This window comes from Habropoda laboriosa, unplaced genomic scaffold (genome assembly GCF_001263275.1).
Source record: "Habropoda laboriosa isolate 0110345459 unplaced genomic scaffold, ASM126327v1 scaffold102, whole genome shotgun sequence".
In the NCBI taxonomy this organism is placed as follows: domain Eukaryota; kingdom Metazoa; phylum Arthropoda; class Insecta; order Hymenoptera; family Apidae; genus Habropoda; species Habropoda laboriosa.
The window spans coordinates 3,276,357-3,302,582 of NW_017100262.1; the positions used below are offsets into that span (position 1 = coordinate 3,276,357).

General features: G+C 42.3%; 1 protein-coding gene across 1 annotated transcript in view; it reads left to right on the plus strand.

The window, feature by feature from the left end:
* Nucleotides 1–26,226, plus strand: part of LOC108572991 (muscle M-line assembly protein unc-89) — a 42,781-nt gene that overhangs the window by 13,989 nt on the left and 2,566 nt on the right. The window contains exons 6-35 of the mRNA XM_017935339.1: nt 606–687; nt 789–884; nt 4,377–4,469; nt 6,455–6,619; nt 6,831–6,968; nt 7,038–7,479; nt 8,234–8,431; nt 8,643–8,681; nt 9,453–9,698; nt 9,785–9,926; nt 10,107–10,498; nt 10,587–11,491; nt 11,849–12,428; nt 13,135–13,272; nt 13,937–14,041; nt 15,184–16,083; nt 17,295–17,697; nt 18,213–18,396; nt 18,469–18,769; nt 18,868–19,446; nt 19,809–20,233; nt 20,542–21,305; nt 21,380–21,678; nt 21,770–22,689; nt 23,050–23,492; nt 23,601–23,739; nt 24,070–24,539; nt 25,193–25,423; nt 25,492–25,633; nt 25,703–26,206. Of these exons, the coding sequence (XP_017790828.1) occupies nt 606–687; nt 789–884; nt 4,377–4,469; nt 6,455–6,619; nt 6,831–6,968; nt 7,038–7,479; nt 8,234–8,431; nt 8,643–8,681; nt 9,453–9,698; nt 9,785–9,926; nt 10,107–10,498; nt 10,587–11,491; nt 11,849–12,428; nt 13,135–13,272; nt 13,937–14,041; nt 15,184–16,083; nt 17,295–17,697; nt 18,213–18,396; nt 18,469–18,769; nt 18,868–19,446; nt 19,809–20,233; nt 20,542–21,305; nt 21,380–21,678; nt 21,770–22,689; nt 23,050–23,492; nt 23,601–23,739; nt 24,070–24,539; nt 25,193–25,423; nt 25,492–25,633; nt 25,703–26,206 (10,465 nt within the window). The remainder of the gene's footprint in view (nt 1–605; nt 688–788; nt 885–4,376; nt 4,470–6,454; nt 6,620–6,830; nt 6,969–7,037; nt 7,480–8,233; nt 8,432–8,642; nt 8,682–9,452; nt 9,699–9,784; nt 9,927–10,106; nt 10,499–10,586; nt 11,492–11,848; nt 12,429–13,134; nt 13,273–13,936; nt 14,042–15,183; nt 16,084–17,294; nt 17,698–18,212; nt 18,397–18,468; nt 18,770–18,867; nt 19,447–19,808; nt 20,234–20,541; nt 21,306–21,379; nt 21,679–21,769; nt 22,690–23,049; nt 23,493–23,600; nt 23,740–24,069; nt 24,540–25,192; nt 25,424–25,491; nt 25,634–25,702; nt 26,207–26,226) is intronic.

The following is a 26,226-nucleotide window of genomic DNA, read 5'->3' on the forward strand; positions in this document are numbered from 1 at the left end:
TTCAGTAGAATACTCAGTCCTAAGTCAGACAACGCGTGGAAAAATCGTTGCATAGGAATAATAATTATTTCCTTCTGGTTTTCAGTAGAATATTCAATCATAAGTCAGACAACGCCTGCAAAAATCATCCCACGAGAATAATAATTCCACTTTTCAGTAGAATACTCCATTAAAAATCCACCAACGCGTGAAACACTTGTCCCGCGAGAATAACAATTCTTTCTCTCCACGTTTCAGTAGAACGTTCCACTAAAACTCAGCCGACCGATGGAAGAATAATTTCACCGAAAGCGTTCCTCCGAAAAAAAATACTCAACTCTCTCCCCCCATTACTCCAAGTAGAAAACAGACTGTAAATTCACTTGTGCCCCACCCCACGTGTATTAATTAATAACAATTTCACAAGCCTCCCTTTTGATGTAGTTCTTCGTAGTTTAATCAGCGCATAGAAGAGATCATCGAGTATTTAATGGTCATTACTTATACGTGTATATGTTTCATCCTGAATGTCGCACTGAAAAAAATAGTCCAGGAAGGATGCAGCCTTCACAGCACGTAGGCATGGTGTGTTTTTAGCGTGAAAAAATAATCGAAACCTTACTTAGATCATTCGGCAGGGTGTTGATCGAGGGTGTTAAGTATTACGCGGATCAGCCACGGATGCTGGGAAAAACTTTCCTACGTTTGGTAAGTCCCCGGGAAAAAAATTCTGCCATACTTCAAAAAAATAAATTCACAATTCAACTCTGTGTAAATTCTATTGAACAATTTTCGTTACTTAATTTCAGGAAAGAGACTTCGACAAGCACGTGGCTTACTGCAGGGACGAACCAGTGGCCCAAGAGTTTCTTCAAATGAACGACGTGGTACGAGAATACTTTGAGGTGAGTCGCTTAATTATAATACACTCGTGAAACACGATATTTATTAACTGAAAAAGCATCGATTCGCTGAAAGGTATATACTTAGATCACTAGAACTAGGCAATAGGATGGTAAGAAAGATTTCTGTCCGTCTTCCACGTAGTTTGGCGTCGCGACGCCAGCGTCTATAATAACACGGCGGGCTTGCTCCAAACATAATTCATCTATGACAATTTTACCGACACGTTTTCTATATATAGTCCTACGCGTTTCGACGATTTAAGAATATCCTCTATTTATACCAATTTAAATCCTATTTATAAACAACGATTATGCACTTTGTCTCTTTTTTTAAACATTTTATCTATTCCTAGCTTCTTCCTTCCTTTTCTAATCAGTATTTTATACGAATTTTCGATATCGAAGGAATTATCGAAGAAGCGTGGAGAGTTCCAGGAGGTTTCCACGAGTGAAGTGGCCGCGTTCGCATGAATCGAAGGAAATTTCGCAATTACGTAACAAGCGGGGGTAAGCGGGCGTCTGTCCAGCCCTCGAAATAGCTCGGTTTATTCTTAACGTAAGGAACATCTTTCGCCTCCTCTTACTTATGCACGATAGCCTCGCGGCGAGAGACGCGTGCCACGAAAAGAAAAGGAAGAAAGCTAGCGACGTTATCGTGGCGACGTCACCGTTCCCCTGTCATTACGCGATGACAGCAGCCAGCGTAATCTCTGTCGAGGGGAGGGCAAAAAAGGAGGCGCACGCCAGACGAGTCTCAGCTGTAACCACGTCGATCCGATGGGTCTTCGAATTCTACTGCTGATCTTCGCTCGAAATTCGTCAGGGTGCTTCTACGATTTTTCTTTTCTTGTGTTTTTTTCATTCTGAGGATATCTTCCGTCGAGAAAATATTTTTAACGCGGCAGGATCGATTTGCTCTGGTTCGGAGATTGGAGAAAGAGCGTATTGGGGTATTTTGGAAGATGAGGACGAGCCTTTACGGTTGATGCAGACTTTCAGTTTTTTGGTGTCTCGGATATTTTGGAAGATGAGGACGAGCCTTTATGCATAATGCAGATTTTTAGGTTTTCATATTTTGGAAGATGAGGACGAGCCTTTATGCATAATGCAGATTTTTAGGTTTTCATATTTTGGAAGATGAGGATGAACCTTCATGCATAATGCAGATTTTTAATTTTAGGATACTTTGGATATTTTGAAAAATTTGGGTGAATATAGATTTTTAATTTTTGATATTTTGGAAGATGAGGATGAACCTTTACGCTTAATGCAGACTTTCAATTTTTTGGTATTTTGGATATTTAGCAAAATGAGGACGAGCCTTCACACACAATACAGATTTTCAATTCTAGGATACTTTGAATATTTTGAAAAATTCGAAAGAATATAGATTTTTAATTTTTGGATATTTCGAAAGATGAGAATGAACCTTCACGCGTAATACAGATTAAAAATTCTTGAATATTTCGGAAAATGTGGACGAACCTCCGCACACAAGACAGATGTGGTATTTCTGGACTTATCAAGAGAATGATTGGACGCCCAGGCGTGAGCGGCTGCGATATACGCACCGTGCACTATGGTGATTTGTTGTTTCAAATATGTTGCTTGCTTTCTTTCCGTGACTCGATTCCCCGTTATTTCTGGAACTTGACTCAAGTGAACACCGCGAGATTTTCACACGATATAGCGGCCGTGTATTCATTTTAATGACCCGAAATTAAAATTAGATCGCGCGATAGAACTACCTTGCCGAACGTGTCCGATTTCAAAGCGGCGCGCATTAGGTGCATTAAGATCCTTCTCGTAGATTTCTCATATTTACGACATGTCCACGCGTGTCTCATACGCGTTCAATTCACGTTTATTTCTACCACCATCCTTAAGATCGATTTGACACTGAGAAGACGTCTATGTGTTACTTCTTACTATCCCACGAGACAAGTCTTACAAAATTACAACACGAATAATGCTCTTATTTCGATAGAAAAAATAGAACAACTTAAACAAAGAGATAATACAATTCTCCATCAAAAATCGAATCGAATATATATAAGAAACTTTTTTCTACGAGCCTCTATCTCCAAGAAAATCGCCTTCGAAATTACTGGAGGGCGCGCACCCAGAGCACAACCCCATACATTTTCAAACTCCATTATCTCAAGAACTATAACTCGTAGAATAAAACTTCATTCACATTTTCGATTCGTTTTTTCATGCACAATCGTTTGGCACCGAAATCTCTTACGAAACACGCTCGTTAACTATCGAAAAAGCGTTCGAGATCTTCCAACGGAGGTGGTCCAAATGTCAAGGGTCACTTTCTTTAATATCCTCCTTGTTTCTGGAAGAAGATCAAGAAAGTGTATGGGGAGCAGAAGGTGCCCGCGATCCGTAGGATTGTTCGTGTTGTTTTTGTGCGTGGTCAGTCCACGAGTTCGTCCGGCGTCGCTAAGTATAGCCGTGGCCGTATTGGTCTCCCGACTGGTGTTTTTCGGTAACCACCGACTAGTGGATCCCCCTCGAGGAAGAGAATCGGCGGAAGAGCAGAGACCTGGTCCAGTCTGAGAGCAGCCACGGTGTCCTCTTCGAACCAACGACTCGAAACACACGAACAACGGTGTTTACCTCTCTTGACCTCCGTTCAGGTGCGCCAGCCCTTCCACCTTGATCATTTTTTCACGTGCACCTCACACAAGTTCTTCATTCATCTTCGAGTATCGAGTACTCGTTCGAACGTCGGCAGTTTCCTTGAAATTTCTTCAATTTTCAGTGCACAAGACGTTTCTTCTTTTTAATTAATTTATAAAGTAATTCTTTGTTTTTTTACTGTGTTTCTTTATGGTGATTCATTAAATCGGTTCTTGTTCCACGTTCTGATGTGTTAATTTTGTGAAAATTGCTCTCGAAATTTTACTAGATCGATTTTTATTCAGTGACAGTGACAGACGGTTGACTTTAAATTTGAAAGAGAAGAAAATTCGTAAGTTACGAAGTCTCTCGATAATTAGAACGTTTCGAAATACCGTGAAAATGACGGGTCGAGAAAATTTCGTCGCGTTAATGCACGTTGTTGCGCTTTTAGACTGTCATTCGTCAGGTTGTCTCGCGTGTCACCAGATTCACCTAGATTGTCTTAGCTGATCGATAGGAAATAGTTGCGTGGAAAATCCAGTCGCATCCAAAAATACGCGTCTCTTCGTCCTGGTGTCAAATTACGCCGGCGAACAATTCGCTGTTCTACGATGGGAAATTCCGTTGGCTGATTATTCAACTACTTGCCTACTTTCGGTATTTCTTCACACCGACGGAACAATTTCACAAAATTTTCCAATAATTTCAGTTAAAAAATACACAAGCCTGGAAAATTATTTAAAGATATTTCTCAATAATTTCAATGCTTTTACAATTTTTTCTTTTTCCAAATTCTATACTGTGTCTCGTTTCTCAAGCACTGTAAGAAAAATGTAAGAATGGTGGAATTGTTTGCAGGAGCTGAGCCAGACTCTCCGTGACGACAAAAGCCTATCGGAGCACTTGAAGCTTCCGATACAACGCATAAACGACTACCAGCTCCTGCTCAAGGTAAAGTTACACGAGAACTCATCCCTCGATACCCACTTTTCATCGTCCACCGCGAGAAATTATCAACACACTCTCACGGATCGAAAATACATTTCAAGGGTGTTATGACAGAAATACAGCATGCTGAGTGTATCTTTTTGAAAGCATTCCAGCAGTTATGCATAATACACCCGCATTGCTGATATTCGTGTGAAATCGTCGCTGAAATTTGATCACCGAGTGTGTTTTATGCGTGTTCCTCGACAATCGCGATTTTAATTCTACGTTATATCATTTTCGAACAAATTGCAAACGAATATTCCAGACGATATATACCACACACGTGAAATTTATAACAGACGATACGAAACAACGTAAGCTGGCCAAAAAGCTCGTGTCTCATTTTCTATTTTCACAAGTTTGTTGTAACAGAAAAGAAAGTGAATCATCGAAATTTCATTGCCAAGTCGTCACACTTTTCTGATTCTTTCTCAGCTTCTTCGACTTGAAAAAGTTTCGTCGTACAGCGAATGTTGTCTGTATTGGAGAATATTATAATCGATTTTGGCGACGAAACACGGCGACCTGTAGCATCGACACGTGACCTATATCCGCGGCGAAAATTTCGTTCTGTCAAGACGAAAATAGCACGGCGCTAAAATACTTCCCTGTTCGCCTTGAAAACGCATTCCGAACGATTAATTACCATATTCCCTTGGGTCGAACATCGAGTCTTCTCTCGTCACGTCTTTCTGCAGCGCGAAAATGAACGAGTACACGCAGAGACTTGAGAGTGAACTGTTCGTCTTTGTTCGACATGGGGTAAGACGATCGCGTGGAATACCAGAGAAAATAGAATTGCACGTGATCGATAACGATCGTGTTATTGGTCCGAGATACAGTCTCGGTTTATTACCGGTAAATATTTGGCTTAGGACAGGAGTCAGTCTGGGCCGAGTGCCCGGAAAATAGAGGCGACCAGAGACGCTGAAAACAATACGAAACTCGGCGAAACTATTTTTTAAATTACCTTACGTCGGGTTGAGCTTAATTCGGAATTGTATTTTCCATCGGTAGATACGAATGGAAGAGATAAATCGAATGGATCGTTGTTTAATTGTTGACTTAAGGTGAGTTTAGTTTCGGTGATCTCGAAAGACGCCATTTTGGTGACACGTATCGATCGAGCAAACGCGAAAAAAATTCGATGCGTTGATCGACGCTTTGGTTTTTCATTTTTATGATAAAATAAATGAATTAAATTATTGATTAATTTGAATTTAAAGACGCGTTGAGTTTCGGTGAAGGACGCCATTTTGGTGGCAACTATCGATCACGCAAACGCGAAAAAAATTCGAATGCGTTGATCGACGCTTTAGTTTTTAATTTCTATGAAAAGATGAATTAATTAAATTATCGGTTGATTCGAATTAAAGCCGGGTCGAGTTTCATCGATTTTGATGACAAGTATCGACGACACGAACGCGTGGAGAATTGGATCGCGTCGAACGACGCTTTCGTTTTCACATTTCCACGATATCGTACGCGTCGATATATATGTAGATCAAGGGAGGGCAGAAAGTTCTCAACGGTGTGTATGCAATACCGCGACAGAGAACGTTTCACGTTGGTGTACGAAGGCGAGTGGGCGCCGTACGGATTTAGCGAGCTAAAAACGGGTCATCATCGCGACGTTATCCTTCCCGCCGCTCCTCTCTGTCATAGAAAAACTGTGCGCGAAATCTATCGACCGAGAGGAATCGAAAAATTCCTGTAAAATCCACGGAAATTTTAATTTAGAATTCAAAAATTTTTGGCGCCAAATCTATCGATCGAGAGAAGTAAAAGACAATTGTATAGAGTAGAGATTTCAATTCGAATTTGAGAAACTTTTGGCAATCGTTTTTCAAAAATCTTGTTTTTGCTAAAAATTGTAGCGCAAGTTTTAATGATTTTGGGGGTTTTTCTGTTTAGCGTGAAATGAATATTGGAAAATGATTTTACAGGAGCTGGTGAAGTATTCGACCCGACTAGGCGAAAACTGCGACGACCTCCAAAAAGCTTTGGAGTTGATGCTAGGTATCCCGCACAGAGCGACGGATAACAAGTTCATAAGCAATATCGAAGGGTACAAAGGGAATATCCATAAGCTTGGAAGATTACTCACGCACGTGAGTATATTTTCAGATGAATTTTCGCTTAACCCTCTGACTTTGGGCAAAGATCCTTATCAAGGAGTTCTATCGTTGCAAAAAAATTGTAACTTTTCTTCTCATTTATAAGACTGAGAAATTATGAGTGAAAAAAGAATCGTAAGTCAAGGGGTGATAGTAATTTGATAATTATATTAATTGACAAAGTGTATGATGTTTAATTGAACAGGAGTGGTACACGGTGATCGATAAAGACGGCAAGAACAAGGAGAGGTATCTGTTTCTGTTTAAAGCTCGAATACTCGTCTGTAAAGTCCGACGAATATCGGAAGACAGATCTGTCTTCGTTTTGAAAGACATCATTCGGGTGAGTAATTTCTCAAAAATAGGTAAAACTTAGCAAGAAAAATTTACGATCGATCTATTTGAAATTTAGCTACCCGAAGTAGAAGTGAAAGATCATCCAGAAGACATAAGGTCCTTCGAGCTTCACAATCCAACTAGTTCCGCTTATCCAATCACTTTAGTAGCCCACAAGGATCCCGTGAAAGTCTACTGGCTGAAAGAAATTCGACAGTACGCCAGCGATGTTGTAGCTCTTGCTGAACACGCTGCGGACGATTTGCAATTAACCGAAGTACCAGAAACTAAGGAAGAGATCAAAGGAAATCCGGGCAATCCGCAGAAGATAGAAGGAAATCCAGGAGCGAAAGGTAATCCGGGACCAAAGGGGAATCCAGAACCAGAGAAGGTGTCAGGTAATCCAGGACCGGAAAAGGTTCAAGGAAATCCTGACGGAAAGGCGGAAGCGGAAGGAGCAGACATGTCGCGAAGATACTCTTCCAGTCGATACAGCAGCTCTTCGAAGGTTGTCGAAGGTAGAGGATAGATGTATAAATTTTGATTATTGGGTATTGAGCACTCTCAGTACCGTGGAAATTACACTGAGAAATTTCACTCTCGAGAGAAATTCGAGATAGCTTTGCTCTCAAATTGGGTGCTCAGCTCTCCGCGAACACTCTCAGTACCGCGTAAATTACACTGAGAAATTTCACTCTCCAGAGCACTCTCAGTGCCGCGTAAATTACACTGAGAGATTTCACTCTCCAGAGCTCTCTTGGTACCGTGTAAATTACACTGAGAAATTTGTCTCTCGAGAGAATTTTACGATAGTTTTCCTCTCAAATTGGGTGCTCAGCTCTCCACGAACACTCTCAGTACCGCATAAATTACACTGAGAAATTTCACTCTCCAGAAAACTCTCAGTGCCGCGTAAATTACACTGAGAAATTTCACTCTTCAGAGCACTCACAGTGCCGTGTAAATTACACTGAGAGATTTCACTCTCCAGAGCTCTCTCGGTAACGTGTAAATTACACTGAGAAATTTGTCTCTCGAGAGAATTTTACGATAGTTTTCCTCTCAAATTGGGTACTCAGCTCTCCGCGAGCAATCTCAGTACCGCGTAAATTACGCTAATTTTGACTCTCCGCGATCATTCTCAGTACTGCGTTAATTACACTAATAAATTTGACTCTAGAGAGAAACTCGCGATAACTTTACTCTCAAATAAACCCAATTTTTGCCTCGAAGAAAACCCCAATTTTTCCATCCCTTCCTTCATTCTTAAAGAGTATGCATCAGTGACCAGCAGCCAAACAGCCACCTCAGCCTACATGGAGTCATCGAGCAGTGCAACGAGGATGGAATCCAGCTCTTACCAGGGCGGAAATTCGCTAGAAACGAGATCGAGCACAGCAAGAATCGAGGGTGGCAGTGGAATAGGAAAACCCGTGTTCGTGAAGACCCTAGAAGGCACCAACGTCGAACGTAAGTACCCAATTTTCTCAACAATCCAATAAACACAGAAATTTGAGTCATCATAATTCAAACCTAAAGACTCATTGTACGAAGAAACGAAGAAAATCATCGACAGTGTAATTTTCGAAATTTCTATACCTGAGGTCCGATTGTATATGTTTAGAAGTAAAACGAACTTTCTTCGAGCAGGTGACATAAGATGGAATTTTTACTGTTCTAGCGTTACCAGAAAATAACGTGGAAATGATACACGCCGTAGGTAAAGTGACACAGAATTTCACTACTATCTCATCATCTACTGTACCGCACTCTCTTTTTCTTTGTCACTATTCTGTCGTATATCGTTGAATATTCTTCTACTCTGTACCTTTTCTTCTAGCCAGCTGAGTAAAACTGCTTTTCTACACGTTCCACTAGGCGGTTGGTCAAGCTTTAACTGCTAATCCTAGATATTACGTACTCTTGTCATCACATCATCACACAAACACACCATTCTTCACATTTTTCACACTTCCAAACACTATTCTGTATATTTTGCACACTTATAGATTTAACTACAATCTGCTTTAATCGTTGTCGTCTATACATACATTTTTCAAGTAGATACTCTTTTCTGCGATTGTTTTATCGAGTATTTTTTCTAGCTACCCTGAAGTTTTACGTAGGAAAAGCACTCTCCACTTTGCACCACGCTTCTTTCTTATCGTCAACTAAATACAATAAACCGTAGATAAATGTCGTGAGAGAACGAAACAACGTTTTTTGTCACTGTTGCGAGTTTTACGTTTATACTGGGCCCACCCTTTGCTAATTTTTTGTAAATACAAATCGAACAAGCGAGATACTTCAGTTTTGGTCGCTGCTACGTCCACTGGGATTCCCCCTTTTGATTATTCTTCCGAAGAGATCAACTACTCTCGATCAAGTAGTACCGTATTGTACATAAATAGTTAAACGATGAAAAAGTAGCCAGTGACTCGTGTCATTTTTCTTCTCTTTCGTTGATTTTGTTAATTGTTCGTTTGAACAGCTGGGGAAATGGCTGCGTTCGAGTGCACTTTGTTAAACACCGATTCGTCGACGAGAGTGCAATGGTTGAAGGACAACAAACCGTTGGAGGACAGGCTGGCAGATCGCATAACAGCGTCTGCAACAGGGAAGACCTTCAAACTTCATATTCAGAACGTGTTGGAGTCTGATTCTGGCATCTACATCGCCAGAGCCATGAATACCGATGGACAGGCTACCTGTACTGCTCAATTAGTCGTGCAAAAACGTGGGTTTAGTAATTTTTATGTTGCGATTGATAAAAATTTGTGAGAAGGAGGTTAAAGAATTTTCTTTTTCCATGATTAAATGTAGTTACTCCCGAGGAGAAGAAAGCACGAGCAGAAGCTAATGCACCTATATTCTTGGTGCGTCTTAAGGACACTGAACTTTTGGAGAACACGTATCTACGTTTCATGGTGAAAGTGAAGGGAGATCCTAATCCAGAAATGAAATTGTGAGACGATAAAATAGATTGTTACTTTTTGGCAATTTTTTGGGGCAGAATCGTTTGAATATTTTAACTTTAATATTTGAATATCTCAATATTTCAATATTTCAATATTGTAGTGTTTTAATGTTTTAATATTTTAATATTAATTTCATTATATTTATTACCATATATTTCGTAAAATAGCTACAAAGACGACGTTCAAATCGACGCGAGCCATCCACGAGTCAAGATCGTCAGCGAGCAATCTGACAAAGGCTTCTACGAGCTAGTGATCGCTGACGTCCAAAAGCAGGACGCTGGAAAATACTCCTGCACCGCGAAAAATAAATACGGAGAAGCCTCCTGCGAAGCAGCTGTGACTGTGTCTGACGACAAGAATCTATATCTACCCGAAGACTTCCTGGAACCAGGCATGGAGCCACAATTCACCTGGCTGCGTGATGGAAAACCATTCGATCCTGAGGAACGCTTCAAAGTGTTGTTCCAGGATAACGAAGACACATTAGCGTTGGTGTTCCAGCATGTCAAACCTGAGGACGCTGGTCTTTACACCTGTGTCGCTCAGACTAGCACAGGTACAGTGATTTGGACACGTAGAATTCACTTATAATTTAGATAAACACCCGATGTGTTATACTAATTAGAGAAACATTTGACGCACAGGTAACATCAGCTGCAGCGCTGAACTGACGGTTCAAGGAGCAGTGCACCAGCTACTGAAGGATCCAGAGCAGCCAAAACTGCGTTCAGAGGCGAGACATTCTGAAGTGAGCGCTGGTGGATCAGCAATGTTGGAGTTACAGATCAGAGGATACCCGAAACCGGACATCAAATGGACGAAAGACGGAGAAGAGATCGTTGCTGGTGGAAGATACAAGTACCTCTGGGAGGATGAAGAATCTATGTCCCTTGTGATCAAGAACGTAACAGCGAAGGATGCAGGTGTCTACACAATCAGAGCAAAGAACGAGTTAGGCGAAGACACGACTCAAATCGAGTTGATCGTGAAATCCGCGCCTAAGGTCATCAAGAAGCAAGCAGATATAACAGGTCTGGTAGATGAAACATTAACGATGACTGTACAAATCGAAGCAACACCTGCACCGGAAGTGAAGTGGTACAAGGATGGTCAAGAAATTCGCGAAAGCGATCGTATCAGTATCATCAAAGAGGGCAGCGAAACTTACAAACTCACGATAAAGAACGCACGTTTGGAAGATGCTGGTTCTTATTCGATCGTTGCTCGTAACGAGGTTAATCAGACGACGGAGATCTGGAAGCTGAAGGTGCTTAGTCCACCTAAGATCACGAAGAGATTAGGGGAACCACAGATACTGAACCAGGGAGACACTCTTATATTATCCGTGGAGGTTGATTCCGTGATGCCGCCAAGTGTTAAATGGTACAGGGAAGGAGAGATGGTTGTAGAAGAGAGTAGAGTGAAAATGACTCGAGAGGGTAAGAAGTTCACGCTGAAGATCACGGGTATAACGAGCGAAGAGCCGGGAATTTATAGGGCGGAAGTTACCTCGGACCATGGTGTGACTTCTGATGAAACTAAGATTCAGGTGAGAATGGGATCAGAGAATGGTACACCCACTCACTAACTCACCCACTCACTCACTTACTCTCCCACTCGTTTACTCTCCCACTTATTTACTCACTCACCCACTCACTCACTTACTCTCCCACTTATTTACTCACTCACCCACTCACTCACTCTCCCACTCGTTTACTCTCCCACTCGTTTACTCTCCCAGTCATTTAAACTTCCACTGATTTACTCTCCCACTCACTTACTCTCTCACTCACTCAGATATCACCTACTCACTAACTCACTAACCTACTCACTCACTCGGTTTTCATTTCTTTCCTCCACCAATGACCAACTACCAAAATGAATCAGTTCCTCTTATCACTTTCAGGTACGAGGTCTCCCACGATTCAAGTCAAGAATGAGCGACGTAACGGTAAACGAAGGCGCCACGAACATCGAGTTCAAAGTAGAAGTCGACGGCTGCCCAAAACCAAGCGTCCACTGGTACATAGGAGACGTAGAGATCACAGAGAAGCGAAAAGAATTCGTTCGTTCGGAAGAAGGAGATTTCTACAAACTCACAATCTCCGAAGCAAAAGCAGAACTTAAAGGAACATACACCTGCATACTAAAGAACGAATACGGTGAAATTAAGAACAGTTCCACGTTGATCGTAAAAACTCGACCAAAACTGCTCAAAAAACTCGCCGATCAACGAATCAAAGAAGGAGACACCTTGAAATTGATCTTGGAAGTATCCGGTACACCTGATCCCGACGTGAAATGGTACAAAGACGGTCAAGAAGTCTCGGCAGACGCGAGAATTAAGATAACGAGGGACAGTAAACGTCAAGAGAGCTACGATCTGACGGTGACATTGGTAAAAGGTTCAGACGCCGGTGTCTACGAGGTTCGAGCTGAAAACGAATTAGGCTACGTGACCAGCAAGAGCAAGATCATAGTGATGAGTAAGAATCTTAATCTTCTATCGTTCCACGATACAATGGGGTTGAATTGTTGCGCTGCTCCATCGTTCCCTATTTCGTTTCGCTGCTAAATTCAACAGCTGCTTGCCTCAAATCGCCAAGATCAATCTTATTTACGGCAGAATTTTCCAGAATTAAAAAGAATCGATGGAGCAGCTCTCCAAATGCCCAACACACTGCCCGTATACACGATCTTAATTTTTTGAGAAACACACCCAGAGAATCGTCGATTTAAGCCAACGTTCAGTGTAAGTAGAAGAAAGGTACGGTGTTGATATCGATGTGACGTTCAAGCTTAAAGATTCACAGACAGTCGTTCTCCAAGAAAACCTGTGAAAAATCACAGAATCGAGTCCAATTTACCAAAATTATCGCGTCAAAGATCGAACATCGACGTGAACTGTTTGTTCGTGTCTTCATCCTATTGTCTCTCTGTTTCTCTCTCTGTACGTTCGTATATGTATATTAAAAGCTCGACTTTTTCTTTTCTTCGTGTCCCGTTTTTAATCGTTCTTAAAAAAAAAATTCTAAAAAATATTCTTACGACGTATGTATATATATATATATGTAGATTTGCTATTTTCTATGTGTTGATTGCTCCCCCTATTTGTCGTTAATTGCCGGGATTACCAATTGTTTACCGTGGTCTTTGTCGAAACGGTGTTTGCAAACTGTGTGAATTCTATAGCGAAAACGGAAGAGAACGAGGTGGAAAAGACGATCGAGAAGATCAGCGTGGAGGAAGAGGAGATCGAAGTGCAGCAAGTGGAGGAGACGGAGGTGGAACCGAAGAAGAAGGAACAAGCCGAGGAATCGGGACCGGAAGGTAATCGAGTAACGATCGTCGGCAGAAATGCGACGAAAATACAAAAGAATAGATAAATTTGCAAACGATCGTGAATAACGCTGAAACGAGTGAGCTGTATATTTGTATTACGTATAGCAGAGAAAGAGAAGTCTTGGTCTGTGCTATAGAAACGCTTAGAAAGCTCTAGAAAAAAAAAAAGATAAATGAAAAGATCGAAAGTTCCACGATCCACGCTAATGTCGCAAGATTTTGGTAAGATTTTTTGGAAACGTGTCGGGTTTTTTAATCGTTTTAGTACAGAAGGTATCCTTTTTGTATTTTTTGAACTGAAAGGTAGATATATGAGTATAAATGTATAGTAGTGTATTTTTTGTGTTTGAGCAAAACCAGCTTCGCGTAATTTTCTGTTTTAACAACGAACACTACGAGTAATCTTTTTTTTTTTGCTCCGTTTTCTTCTTTCTACTTCTTTTCACCGGAAATCCTTGCGATAAAACCTTTAACAAGTTGCAAAACACTGACACGGTTAGAAGCATAAAATATAGAAAACGGCAAGATAAAAAATACAGTACGAGTAGAGACTTGCCGATTTTAGCTGATATTAAAATGATTCGAGAGAGATGGCCGGTTAAAAGCTTAGTGGTAGAAACGTAGCCCAAAAACACATGTCTGATAAATTCAGGTCGAGTGAGACTGGAGACACAAAACGTCCAAGTAATGCGGGGACAGGGTGACACGATAACAATCTCTGTGGCCTCCACGACGACCCACGAAGCAATACTCACAGGTAAATCTCGCACACGCTGAACAACGTCTCGCCATTTTAAACGTCTCTCATGTAACCATCGTCGCAAATTAGGGGATTTCGGAAGATATTCAATATTTTACCATTTTGAAATTTTGAAAAATCATCAGTCACGTAGATCCCAAACTCTCAGAGTTTGGAGATTCACGTCCCAAGCTTGAGAGCTTCGAGATTTCACGCCACAAGCTTGAGAGCTTTGGGATTTCACGCCCCAAACTTGAGAGCTTGGGGCTTTCAATATTCCACTTCGAAATTTTGGGAATTTTACCATTTTTAAATTTTGAAAAATTTTCAATCACCGAGTCCCCAAGATTGAAACCTTGGGATTTCACGCCCCAAGCATGAGAGCTTTGGGATTTCACGCCCCAAACTTGAGAGCTTGGGATTCTCAATATTTCATTTCGAAAATTTGGGGATTTCGCCATTTCAAAATTTGGAAAATTATCGATCACAGAGTCCTCAAGCTCTCAGAGTTTGGAGATTCACGCCACAAGCTTGAGAGCTTTGGAATTTCATGCCCCAAACTTGAGAGCTTGGGATTCTCAATATTTCATTTTGAAAATTTGGGGATTTCGCCATTTCAAAATTTGGAAAAATTATCAATCTCAGTGTCCTCAAGCTCTCAGAGTCGGGAGATTCATGCCCCAAGCATGAGAGCTTTGAGATTTCACGCCCCAAACTTGAGAGCTTTGAGATTTCACGCCCCAAACTTGAAAGCTTGGGGCTCTCAATATTCCACTTGGAAATTTTGGGAATTTTACCATTTTTAAATTTTGAAAAATTTTCAATCACAGAGTCCCCAAGATTGAAACCTTGGGATTTCACGCCCCAAACATTCAAGCTTGAGGACTCTCAACATTCCACTTCAAAATTTTGGGCCTCTCCCCACTTGAAAATCTGAAAAAATCACCAGTCACAAAGTCCCCAAGCGTGAGAGCAAATAACGCCACACCGAGCACAGTTTTCGCGAGCCTCGGTCTACGTACATAAATCTCTCTACCAGAGAGATCGTCGCGAAAGTTTCCGTCGCCTTCCGCCACTGCCTCGTCGTCGAGTAGCACGGATCGTCTCTCTAGTAGGTAGAGTAATGAAAAGGGTGTTATGACCAGCCCGAGCATTCACAGGTCCCGACGAGAGGCACACTATCAGCAAGATGACCGCGACAAAAGTCGAGTGCCAGGAGTTGAACACAGACGGTCCTGGAGTCGAAGAAATCGCCACCTATAGTTACAGCGTACAAGAGGAATCCGTGCAGAAACCGCAGAACGGCGTGTTGATCGAGGAATTCTCGGAAAACAGCGAAATGGATAACAAATCGAAGCTACAAGTCAACCGCGGTGTATCGATCGTTTCCATCTCCGACGACGAATCCACCTTAAAAGCGATTTCAAGAGACGTTAGCACGGAGGATATGCAATTCGCTGAATTATCGGAAGATCTGAAACTAACCAACGGATCCTACGAAGAATTCAATGGAAATGGACGTCTATCTGACGAGAAAACACCAGACGAAGGTAAACTGTACAGAGGATCGTTGATCACAGAAACGATCATAGAGGAACGATCTATAGAAGAGTCTCCGTCTGAAAGATCGACGCAAGAAACCGTGAAACTAGCACGATCAGCTGTTCTCGAGAACGGCAGCAGCTCTAGAAAGCAATCTATAGTGAATCTAGAACAACCGCAAACTCCAACGATCGAGGAGAGCAAATTGACGAAGCACAAGATCGAACGTGTGAATTCAACGGCGGAGAAGGTAGTCGAGACGAGTTTGGAGGAGGAAAATCGTCGTAGAGGTTCGTTGCAGAATGGATTATCTAGGCAGAGTTCGAAAATAGAACGAATGGATTCGACGGAGTCGAGGAAAGCTTTGGAAAGATCGATCTCGAGGGAAGGTTCGTTGAAAGCGGCCCTAAGCGCCGACGAAGAGGCCGACGAAGAGTTCGAGGCTCTTCTAGATCGTGTCAAGCGACAACGCAGCGTTCTGGACGATATCCTTGAGAAAGAATCCTCCAGGGACTCAGGTACGACAGGATCGATCCATCGATCGTTCGAACGAAGTTCGAGGTCTGACACGATTATTGGAAGCGTTTCTTCTTTCACCAGCACCCGCTTCGATGCAAGGGCATGATGGTTTTCTCCTTGTATCTGTTTCTTAGTTTCACGTTTCACGTTAATTCATCATCGTGTATGTCTGCTTGCATGTTATCTACCTAAGAAGCGTGCAACCAGGTTTAATCATTCTCGAGGGTCGTGTGTAAATTGCGTTCTTTCTTCGAGAAACGAGTCATCGTGCTAAAACTGTGAAATGTACAGGGTGATGCAGGTGAAGTGTGACAGTTTAATATTATCGAAATTATTGGCGATATGAAAAATTTTATTAGACAAAATTTAGAGAGCACACTTTTCGGTGTAATTTAAATTTTTGTGGATGAAGGTTTCAAGGAAATTTTGTGGTAATCATTTTTTTTTTTTTTAACGAAATTGTATACTTTTTTAACGTATGTATGCAAGTTTAATTCATACTCAGATGAATTTGACGAATATAGTCGCAAATGATCAAAGAAGTGATATTGACAATTGTCACCACTTTTTGGTGTAATTTAAATTTTTATGGAGGAAGATTGCAAGGAAATTTTATGATCATTTTTTTATGTTAATGTTAATTTAATTCACGCTTAGATGAATTTTATGAATGTAGTCACTCGAAGTAAAAAAATGATAACGTCAATTGTCACACTTTGCGCGCACCGCTCTCTGTATATCACGCAAGGGAATGTATTAAATTTTGTTAGCGCTTCTGTGCCCAATCCAGACACTTACTGCTTGTATATACCAGAAAACAGTGACTAGTCCAGAACCTGACCAGAGAGATCTTCGTCGTTTTCGATCAGGTAAGCGAGCACAAAAATGCTGGACAATCACAAATTACCACTAACGGCATACAAAAATTCTACAATACACAGGGTGCTTCACTAGTAACGGACATCTAAATTATCTACCCTAATATTGAGACTGAAAAAAGAATTTAAATGTCCATTGCAATTGAGACACTCTGTAGGCACGAAAAGGGAGGAAATTGTCCAGCATTTGACGTGGAAGAATTATAAAATAACAAAGCAGCACGTGGCAAACGCAACGACGCACTAGATGATGCACGGCAATAGAAACGGACTTTCCCACCTGAAAATCTTTTTTCAAAAGAAAAATTCTGACCCGTTGATTCTTCGTTTAGCACCTCCTCACATCCTCAAATCGACGATCAGCGACAAAACGATCTACGAGACTCAATCGGTGAAGTTCGAGATCCAAGCGACGTCTTTGCCGAGAGCTGACGGGAAATGGTTCAAGGATGGAAAACCACTTCGTTCTGGGGACCGTATAAGGATCACCAGCTCTGGAGAAAACTTCACGTTGGAGTTGAGCAAGGCTATTCTAGAGGACGAGGGAGTGTACACGTGTATGTTCTCGAACAAACTCGGTGAAGCTAGTACGGAAGGATATTTGACCGTTGGTACCGTGGACGATTTGAGGAGACCTAAGTTCATCGAACCTTTGAACGACGTGGACGTCGCGAAAGGGAACTCCGGAGAGTTTAAGGCCACCTTCACTGCTGATCCTGTTCCTGACATGATATGGTATGTTTTTTAGCGGTTTTTTGATGGTTTATTAGGTCACTTTTAACGAGATTGATTGCTTTTGTTCTATGCTTCACACGATGTGGATTATTATGTATGTTGTTATTTAATTCTAAGCTATTAGGGAGATTATCGATCTCTTGTTTGATGTTTGTGGTGCAATTTATGTGGTGTATAGTTATTGATATTCCACGTTTCTTTTAATATTTTTCCATGTGAAACTTTCTGTGTGGATCAAAATAGGGGACAAGTTTTTAACTTTTTAGAAGGTTGAATTCGACAATTTTCCAAAAAATTTTCTGAGTCGTTTAACACTCGAGATATTTTAGGAAATATATACTTTCGTCTTCAACTTTGAGGGTTGCTTTCACCCCTTCAACATGGATCACTGTCAATAAAAAGGATATTTTTCAGTCAACTATCACATAAATTTTCATGAAAATATATAAAGATACATATAAACTTCCTTGCAAATTTGAAAAAAAAATTCTCTAAATTCGCATAAATTTAAAAAGGTACTTCAAAGGTGAAGAAATCCCAGTTGACGACAGCCGCATAAAGTGCAACGTACTGAATAAACCAGTAGCGGACAAACTAACCGAATCGACAGTCACTTTAAGCATACCGAAATGCTCGAAAGAAGACACTGGCGAGTACACGCTGAAGCTGAAGAACAAATACGGCGAAGCTGAAGCCAGCGTAAGCAACGATTCGTAAAAAAAAAAACAATCTATTTTCAAACCTAAACACAATTATTACTAAAATTCTCAGGCTTTCTTGAATCTCCTATTACGTCCCGAGATACAAGATTTAAAGGACGTCGTCGCGCCTGTTGGAGACTCTCTCGTATGGGAGGCCTTCATCAAAGGAAATCCCAAACCAGACGTCACGTGGAGCAAAGATGGCACAATTCTGGAGAAAGACGAAAGATTCGATTTCGAGGAAGACAAGAGGGCCAGGAAATACAGGCTCATTATCAAAAGCGTCGAAGTGGAGGATAAAGGGACGTATACCGTAACAGCGAAGAATTATCTTGGAGAAGCTACTGCACAAGGAAACCTAACACCGCATAGTGAGTCTAACGATAACCACAATTTTCATTACTAATGTACAAGAATTATTTGAGAAAATCCAAGAAATGTTACACAATAACACGATCTAATTTTTCAGCCGAGATACCAGAATTCCTCACGACCCTGTCCAACGTGAGCTGCAAAGATCGCGACGAGCTAGAGCTGAAGGTTCGCGTAACAGGTATTCCCAAGCCAAAATTGACCTGGCTGAAGGACGGCAAAGAGATCCAAGAAGACAGTCGCCACAAAATTACCACACACGTGGATGGTATCGTAGACAGCACTTATTCCGTCACGACGTTCTCACAAAACGACGTTGGATGTGTAAAGGTTCAAGCTATCAACGTGGCCGGAAGTGCTGAGACTGCTTGCGACGTGAACATGCTAATGATCACGCCTTCCTTTGGACACATGCTGCCTAGATCGACAGAAGTTGACGAGGGTGATTGTTTGGAGCTTAAGGCTAAGATAGACGGTAGCCCGATGCCTGAAATAGCTTGGTTCAAAGACGGAGAGAAGATCGTTCCGGACGATCACGTGAAGATCGAGTCACTTCCGGATGGTAGCATTAAACTGACCATCGACTGCGTGAAACCTACAGACTGTGGAGCTTACAAGTTGGTTATCAGCAATTCCACTGGTGACCAGACTTCTTTGTGCGCTGTAGCTGTGAAACGTATGTTCTCTGTTCTAATTATGTGCCGGGTGATTGTTTTCTAAAGGCCTCAAACGTTCCTCATTAACTGTTTGCATTAAGGTGTTGAAAATTGGTATTCAACATCCAAGCATTTTTGTGCCCTTTTCTGTAAATTCTTGAACATGGTGACTTCCAGTTGTCTCTAATTTTTTCAGTAATTTGTGAATATAGAATTCTGAAGATACACTTCCTTCACCGTAAGCGTCCTGAAGTAACCTTTGTCGCGTGTACAAAGTTCCTGAGGAATATTTGGAAATTTTAACTAGAAAAGCACCCGATAAAATGTCTCATTGAGGAAGATACCGATGAGTTTAGAAACTGACTACGAAATGTAATTTCAGCTCAAAGAAGAAGACCATCCTTCACGAAACCACTGGAGGACACAAAGGCGATCGTTGGACAGCCGCTGAAATTGGAAGCTCAAGTGGTAGCTTTCCCGAATCCGCAGGTACAATGGTTCAAGGACGGTATACCGTTGAGACACTCGAAAGAAATCTACTACATGAACGAGCCGAACGGTATGATCGGTCTGAGGATCGATTACGCCCGCCCGGAAGATGCTGGCACGTACTCGATGGTCGTATCGAACTCGCTGGGCGAAACCACTGGCTCTGCCAAGGTGGAAGTCGAAGAGAAAGAGAAACGACCGGAATTCGTGACCACTCTTCAACCACTGACCGTGGTGGAAGGATTCCCAGCGAAGCTGGAGGTGAAACTTCTTGGAAAACCGCAACCACAGCTGCAGTGGTTCAAGAATGGCGAAGAGGTTCGTTCAGAAACATTTACCTATCACTTAAGATCATTTCTTAGATGAACATTAAATAATTTTATAGTGCAATATTTTCCCCCTTGAATACTACAAATTTCTTCTTTCATATTTTCTTCTATCTTCGATCCTAACTTCGATCCTATTTAGCTGCTCTATTTCTCATGACTCACCCTGTGTATTTAATATTTAAATGTAAGGAATGATCCTAAGGAATTTAGATTAGATTAAAATCTAAATTAAGGTCTTAATTTTTTTTTTGAAAATCTAAAGAGACCTTACTCGATCATTTCTCTACACTACTGCAGATCATACCGGACGGAAAACGTATAAAGGTGGTCAAGCAACCAGACGGAAGTCAAGCTTTGATAATTGAGAACGCGTCACCGGAAGACGCAGGAGAGTACCAAGTGATAGCAGGCAACACGGAAGGCACCTCCAACTGCAAAGGAACCGTAGAAGTAGTCGGTAAACTGCAATCCGATCGTCCAGAAGAGAAACCCGGCTTCGTGAACCCTATGAGAGACGTCTACGTGGAAGAAGGTCAACCACTGAACCTAGCCGCTTCCTTCACAGGAAATCCCATCCCAGAAGTAAGCTGGTCGAAGGACGGTTCTCCCCTGAAATCGTCCGATCGCCTCAGAGTGTCTTGCGACGGGAAAAAGACCGAACTGGAGATCAATCCTTGCGAAGCGAAAGACGCTGGCGTGTACGAGTGTCGTATATCCAATCCGCTCGGCGAAGACTCCACGAAATCGACAGCCAACGTTAGAAAGATCTACCAATCTCCTGGCTTCATGCAGAAATTCACGGATCTCCAACAGTTGCCCGGTTTCGACGCCAAGTTCCTAGCACGTGTCACAGGTGTGCCGCGACCCGATGTCACCTGGTACGCCAACGACAAACCGATCTCGCCGAACGACGAGAAGTACAAGATCAAACGTGACGGCGATGCTTGCTGTTTGTACGTGAAAGACTGCACCTACGACGATTCCGGAGCTTACAAGTGCAGAGCTGTGAACAAGGGAGGCGAGGCTGAGTGTGTTGCTAATTTGGACGTGGTAGACAAAATGTGAGTTGAGTCTTTGCTGTCTTCTCGATGGAGCAATATTGAGTAATTCACTGAATTACGTTCTTTGGTTTCAGAGAGAGAATGCAGAGGGTAGAACCTCCGTCGTTCTTGAAGAGAATCGGTGACTGCGAGGTCTACAAAGGAATGCCAGCTAAATTCACAGCCTGCATCACAGGCAACCCTGAGCCTGACTTCGAATGGTTCCGTAACGGAGAGAAACTGTGGCAAACTGACAGGATCAGGACTGAACAAGAAGGCAGTTTGTTGCGCTTGGTCATAGCCAATGTGGACGAACTGGACGCAGGCACGTACATGCTGAGAATAAAGAACCCTCATGGCGAAGATGCTTGCGTTGCTGACTTGATCTACGAGTGTAAGTATCGAGAAACTTGATTGTGAGAGATGTAGCACGATTTCTAACTTCGAAATCTTGTGGTACAATCGTCTGTTTATCGTTGAAACAGCACTGGAACCGAGAGCAAAGAAGGCACTGGGAGACCAATACGCAGATTTCGATAAGTATCGCAAATCAGGCGTTCCTCTGCCATTGGCAGATCGTCCAATCATCAGCAGGATGATGGATCGTCATCTGACGTTGTCCTGGAAACCGTCCATCCCCATTGGTCCTCGAATTCCAGTGACGTACCAAGTAGAGATGTGCGAGCTACCAGACGGCGATTGGTTCACAGCTAGAACTGGGATTCGCAGCTGCGTCTGCGACATCCGCAACCTGGAGCCCTTCAGGGACTACAAATTCCGTATTCGCGTGGAGAACAAATACGGAATCAGCGATCCATCGCCGTTCGCGCAGACTTATCGCGCTAAATTAGAGCCAGAACCGCCTAAATTCTTCCCCTATCTACCTCCTGGCATCGATTTCCGGCCTGAGACCAGTCCTTACTTCCCCAAAGACTTCGACATCGAGAGACCACCTCACGATAATTACGCTCAGGCGCCTAGATTCCTTCGTCAGGAATACGACACTCAGTACGGCGTGAAGAACCATAATTGCAGCCTGTTCTGGTTCGTCTATGGCTATCCGAAGCCAAAGATGACGTACTACTTCAACAATCAGCTGATAGAATCTGGCGGTAGATACGATCAGAGCTACACGAGAAATGGTCAGGCCACTTTGTTCATTAATAGGATGCTCGAGAGGGACGAAGGAATGTACGAGGCTGTTGCTACTAATGAACACGGTGAAGCTAGACAGAGGGTTCATCTGCAGATTGCAGAGTATCCAACGTTTATTCAGAGACCGGAGGAGACTATAGTGATGGTCAGGAGGACTGGACAGTTGATGGCTAAAGTCACCGGTGTACCTTTCCCGGAGATTAAATGGTACAAGGATTGGAAACCTCTTACCTCCTCTTCGAGAATAAGGGTTAGTTACTGTTATCGTAATTTATTAGGTCAATATAAAATAACACGCGAAAAACGAATAATCCTGGAAGATTTAATACCACGTTGCACGCCTACGTTACTGCACCTCTCTGTATAGAAAATTACATTGGTGTATGAAGGGTTGCTCGCATACGGGGATATTTCCAAACGTTAATAACTAAAGAACGAAGCCTCAAACGCGATTTTTTCATTCTTCATTTTCGTTTTATCTCGGCCTCTACAAACACCCACTAAATTTTCTGTCGAATCAGACCTAGTGTGCCATATTTTCTTTCGTAATTTTAACAATAGGAAGATGTTTTCTTCTTCCACACTTTGCATCGCGATTCTTCTTCCCCAGATCGAATTCAACGAACCGGACACGACAGTTCTCGTGATCAGCGACACTATCGTGAAGGACGAAGGCCTGTACTCTATCAGCGCGAGAAACGTGGCTGGATCGATCTCCTGTTCCGTGATGCTGCACGTGGAAGAGAACGAACACGAGTACGGATTCAGAACGTACAGGAGGAAGTCGGACATTAGACCACGTCACGACAAACCTCTGGACGATCTGTACGATCTTGGTGACGAGCTTGGTCGTGGCACACAAGGCGTCACTTATCACGCTGTGGAGAGGAGCACAGGTAGAAATTATGCGGCGAAGATGATGCACGGAAGAGGAGAGCTCAGGCCTTATATGTACAACGAGATGGAGGTGATGAACAACATGAACCACAGGAAATTGCTGCGACTGCACGACGCTTATGAGACCGATATATCGCTCACGTTGATCATGGAATTGTATCCTTTAAATACTTTCTTCAGTTTGAATTTTCTCGTTGATATTCGCCTATCTCGAGAGCGTTGAAATTGTTACAAGAGAAAGAATGTTTCTTAACCGATAAACAGAGCTGCTGGTGGAGAACTTGCGGACACTCTGACGAAACAAGCCTTCTACACCGAAGCAGACATCGCTGGTTACATTAGACAATTACTCTGGGGATTGGAGTACATGCATTCTAATCATTACGCTCATCTTGGCCTGACGGTTGATTAACCAGTTTGATCAATCCACAGGGTGGCTCATAAGTCGATTTACCATTTGAAAATTGACCGAACTCTTTGCTTTTCAATTGTTCGCATTTATTTTTTTATACGATGAAGTATAGAAAATGGAAGTTATTGCTGAATTTTCAAAATTTCAAACATAAATTTTGGAACTTATTTTTTTCATATGACGAAGTATACAAAATGTTCAAAATTTGAAATGAAAATTTTGAAACGATCGTTATTCAATTTTTGAATGATACGTGAATAAACGCCACCCTGTAAAAAACGTTGCACAAAACGTAAAATTTCCAAATATTTCTATCCACAGCTCGGAGATCTGTTGATCTCGCACACAGGAGGCGACGATCTGAAGATCTGCGACTTCGGTTTATCGAGAAGAATCTCTCAATCGAGATTAATGATCCTTGCCTACGGTATGCCTGAGTACATAGCACCGGAAGTGACCAACAACGAGGGAGTGTCGTTTGGCGCAGACATGTGGTCCGTTGGTATAATCACTTACATCTTGCTCTCTGGAATCTCGCCTTTCAGAGGCAACAACGACAGGGAGACGTTGATGAAGATCAGAGAGGGAAAATGGGATTTCGACGATCGTTGGGTGAATATCTCAGAGGATGCTAGGGATTTCATTCGTTCTTTATTGATGTACAACACCGAGAGGAGAATGGACGTGACCGCTGCTCTTGCTCATCCTTGGCTCAACTATGCCGATAGGTCTTCCCTCGATTTGTACAAGATTCCGTCGGAGAACTTGAAGAATTACTACAAGCTGTACCGGTTAGTTGGATGAATTTTGAAAAACAGAAATTTTGACATTTTTTATGTAGAGATGCCACAAATTAGTGTCTCTCCCAAATTCTCCTTTTTTGCATCTCTGTTGATCTGATCGAAATTCTTCTTTTTTGCACTTCTATTGATCTGATACAAATTCTTTTTTTTTCGCACCTCTATTGATCTGACCCAAATTCTCTTCTTTCTCAACTCCGTTACTCTGACCTAAATTCTCTTCTTTCTCACCTCTATCACTCTGACCCAAATTCTTTTCGACGAAATCCCATGATATTTATTATAAAAATTAATGCCTGTCCCAAACACTTCTTTTTGCACCTCTATTGATCTGACCCAAATTCTCTTCTTTCTCAACTCTGTTACTCTGACCTAAATTCTCTTCTTTCTCACCTCTATCACTCTTACCCAAATTCTTTTCAACGAAATCCCACGATATTTATTATAAAAATTAATGCCTGTCCCAAACACTCTTTTTTCGCACCTCTATCGCTCTGACCCAAATTCTATTCTTTTACCACCTCTGTTGCTCTGACCTAAACTCTCTTCTTTCTCACCTCTATCGCCCTGAAACTCTAGCGTACTCTGACTCGTTATTAACATCCACGCGAAACTTCCATTCTAAATGTGAAAATGATCTACAGCGACTGGTACAACAACGCTTCCTGCCGCACATGGTACCGCCGACGCAAGCTAAATTCAGCCTTCGAACATCCATCCAAGATGGTCTATCCACCTGGTGAAAGATACACACCCGAACCAGATGACAGACCATACATACCAACCGCGAAACCTCCAGCTAAACCATGGGACGTTGACATACCCTCGAGAGAACCGATTGACACCGAAATTGGAGTTATTAAGAGCGAGAGCCAGTGAGTATTCGTCGAAAAAAAAAAAAGAGACGAACAAATTTTCGATAAATAAACTTGGAAATTCGCAGCTATCAAAATGGACCAGACACCTATCTCCTCCAACTTCGAGACACGGACTTCCCCGTTCGTCTGCGCGAGTACATGAAGGTTGCGTGCAATCGCAGCCCTGGATTCTCTCGTTCCATCGCCGAGGAGAACTTCGACTGGAGGGTAATTAAGAAATTGCTAACACAAATCGTTAGACACAGCTTCAAATTCGTTGTTGTACGATCATTCTAGACGCCTATTATTCGAGAACGTCGTCGTTTCACGGACATCATGGACGAGGAGATCGACGACGAGAGGCGAGCGAGGATCAGCAGATACGGATCTCCGGATACCTACACCTTGAGACGCTTGAAGCACGAATTAGGAACGCGATTGGACAGTTACGCGGAAGCAGAAGCGATGTTGGAGTCGAAGAAAGAAGGACACTTGCCGTTCTTCCGTGAAAAACCCCAAATTAGACCCATCGAAGAGGGTAAACCTGCTCAAATAGCGTGTTTAGCCGTGGGAAGTCCTAAACCGATGATTCAATGGTACAAGAACGATCTGATGATCCAAGAGAGTAATAGAATAACGGTCACCGAGGATGAAGATGGTAGATCTATCCTTAGCTTCAATCCAACGAAGGAACACGATGTGGGTAGTTACAAAGTTGTCGCGAGAAACACCTTGGGACAGACTGTGGTTAGAACGAGACTCGTGGAAGCTGTTGTTCCTTCCAGTCCTGATTCTCCTGAGGTAAAGTATACTTATACCGA